Source organism: Empidonax traillii, unplaced genomic scaffold, assembly GCF_003031625.1.
Source record: "Empidonax traillii isolate 1590-97213 ecotype Southwest subspecies unplaced genomic scaffold, ASM303162v1 scaffold1417:size190790, whole genome shotgun sequence".
NCBI lineage: Eukaryota > Metazoa > Chordata > Aves > Passeriformes > Tyrannidae > Empidonax > Empidonax traillii.
In genome coordinates, this window is record NW_020956610.1 from 54,582 (window position 1) to 57,324 (window position 2,743).

General features: G+C 61.0%; 1 protein-coding gene across 2 annotated transcripts in view; it reads right to left on the minus strand.

Annotated features, from left to right (window-relative positions):
* The window catches only part of CRTC1 (CREB regulated transcription coactivator 1), a 48,090-nt gene extending 45,353 nt beyond the window's left edge, over nt 1-2,737 (minus strand). For both annotated transcript variants that reach the window (XM_027907199.1, XM_027907198.1), the window contains exon 1: nt 2,532-2,737. In XM_027907199.1, the coding sequence (XP_027763000.1) occupies nt 2,532-2,714 (183 nt within the window). In that variant the 5' untranslated portion in view covers nt 2,715-2,737. The remainder of the gene's footprint in view (nt 1-2,531) is intronic.
* Nucleotides 2,738-2,743: the final 6 nt, after the last annotated feature.

Below are 2,743 nucleotides of genomic sequence, written 5' to 3' on the forward strand. Positions count from 1 at the left end.
AAAAAAAAAAAAAAAAAGGCAAGGAGCAGAAGCACAAACAAAATCCAGGAGTCAGTGTCACGTAATGAAAAATAAAAAATAAAAGGAATCACTCCCCCTCTCCTCTTCTCACCCACTTTGTTACTATGGGACTGGCAGAAAGCTCTGGATTATAAACACCAAGGTCCCACTCACAAGACAATTAAGCAGCTCCAGAGCTTCCATCGACCACCCACCTCCGCGCTCTGCGCAAGGTCTGCGCCTCCCAGGGAAGCTGAAATGCCAAAAATCCACTGTGCCAGCTGAAAAACACGACTTGGGTGCTCCAGAGAGCAGGGGCACCCTTTGGAAACCGGAGCTGTTTGTTTTTTGAAGGAATCCTTGCTTATTTTGCCCCCCTCGGCGAGCGGTGAGGGCAAAAAAGGAGGAGTTAATGCCGCGCTCAGGTTTGTCCTGGGCAGGGGAGATGGATCACAGCTTACAAATCCCACATGGAATCAAGAGCAGAAATAGGGGGGAGATGACCATGACAGAGAGGAAGCTCAGAAACAGCGTGTGCAGGTACGAGAGATGGACGAGCAGCAAATTTCTGCCTCTGCTCCCACCAGTAACCAACAATAAACCAGACAAGATGGTAAACACTGCAAAAAGACAATTACTAATAATGAAAAGGCAGTAGAGATTTTGGGCCACTTCCACCGACTGAGTAAGGCGTTTTCAAACTGACAGCAAAGCGCTGGTTGCCAAATGAAAATGAGAGCAAACAGCAAAGTTGTGCTTAACCCCTTTCTGCTCTTAGGCTGCATTTTAGACCCAGATGAAATCATGGAATTTAGAAGAGAAAGCCCACAAAGGAGACATTTTACTCAGCTCTTTTGGTCAGTGTTTCCATCACTTCAGTACCCAGAATCCTCAGAAAAGTTATTCATCTCGGGTCCTCTCCTCAAAACCAGGTTCCTGAAAGCACGACGGGTTTCCACGTGCAAAACCCGGGTCAGGAGCACCCGGATTTGGGAGCAACTGAACTGGGATTCTGAGTTATCCTGCAGAAGGTGAATGCTAAATGTGTGAGTGCACTGAAGGACAGCCCAGAACTCTCCAAGGAGCAGCCCCAGAGTGGCAGCAAGGACTGACCAGCAAAGGTGAAATCCCGGGATGCCGAGCCAGGCAGGTGTGCAGAGCTGGGAGGAACAGGACGACTCCAGGCACTGCCAACATCTCCAAACATCTCCAAATTACCCTCGCTCTGCTCCCAACCAACTCCAACAGGAACTCCAAGAGCATCCTCTGGGAAACACCAACATCCAGGCTGCGGCCTCACACCCTCCCAGGCAGGAGCTGACAGGGGCAGGTGCTTCTCCTTCGCACCCAACCAGCAGCAGAACCGATTCAGACCAAATATTTACCCTCTCCCGACACGGAGGAATAAAAGGAAAACATTCTACCACAAACCCAGCCGTGTTTTTTTGCGTCCCTGCAAAGCTTCGGCCGCCAAGCAGGCTCCTGAATTTCCTTTAGGAACGATTAAAGGCCAAAAAAACGTTGACACGAGCAAGAGCAAGCACAGAAGGGCCCCGACATCCCAGAAATCCGCACCAGAAGAGGCGTCCTGTGCCCCGGGGAAGGCGCATTCGTTACGCCGGGAATTGCTGCTGCTGATGGGCTTTTGCGGAGACATCACAAGCCAGCCGAGGGAGGGTTTGGAAGTGCAGCGATTTGCACCTACGACAGCCCCGAGTGGAAGGGGGAGCAACGCGGGCGGCACCGAGCCCCGGCAGCCCCAGGCGCCCGGGGGGACTCCGTGATGAACAACGAGCGGCTGGGGATGCTCCGAGGGCCGGGGATGCAGGGCTGGGACCCCCCCACCTCAGCCCGGGGAGGAACGCGGAGCCCACCTCGGCCTCCAGTGCAGGCACCGGGACACCTGCCCGGCCCCGGGACCCCCCTCAGCCCCCGGGGAAGGAACGGAGCTCCCCCCTCAGAGCCGGGGCCTGTCCCGAGGTGGCACACCAGGACCCTCCTCAGCCCTGGGCCTGTCCTGAGGGGGTGAAACCGGGATTCCCGGGGAGCGGGACACCATCTCCCCCCGCCTCATCCCCCCTGGCAGGGTCCCCCCGCCGCAGCCCGGCCCGGCCCGGCCCAGCCCGGCACAGCGGGGCCCGCTCCGCGATGCCGCGACCCTCCGGCCTGGGGGGGAGAGACACCGGAGCGCCTCCCCCCGCGGCAGGTGCCGGGCTCCGGAGGATGCTGCGGGCGGGCCCGGCGCGGCCGAGCCGGGATGGAGGAGGCCGAGGCGGGGGGTTTGGGGAAGGGAGGGGGATGTTACCGTGAGGGGGGGGCGGCCCCCCCTCAGCACCCCCCTCCCGGGCACTGCCCGCCCCCGCCAGGGGGCGCTGCCCGCCCCGCCCGCCGCCGCTGCCCCCGGCCCGGGGGGCTCCCGTGGGGAAGGGGGGTGGTGGGGACGCCGCCCCTCACAAACCTCCCCCCCCTCCCCAACGCCCGCCCGCCCGCCCGCCCGCCTCAACCGGGGGCGGCCCGCGCCGCAGCCTCACCCGGTGCGCGCGGGTCAGGCTCAGGTCCTTCATGACCTCCTCGAAGGCCGCCGTCTCCTCCGCCTGCTTCTGGTTGTGCAGCGCGATCTTCTCGCTGAATTTCCGCGGGTTGTTCGAGGCCGCCATCTTCCCCCGTCCGCATCCCCCTCCCCGCCGGCCGAGGGGGGGGGGGGCGGCGCGCATGCGCCTGCGCCACGCGGGGAAAGGCGGGG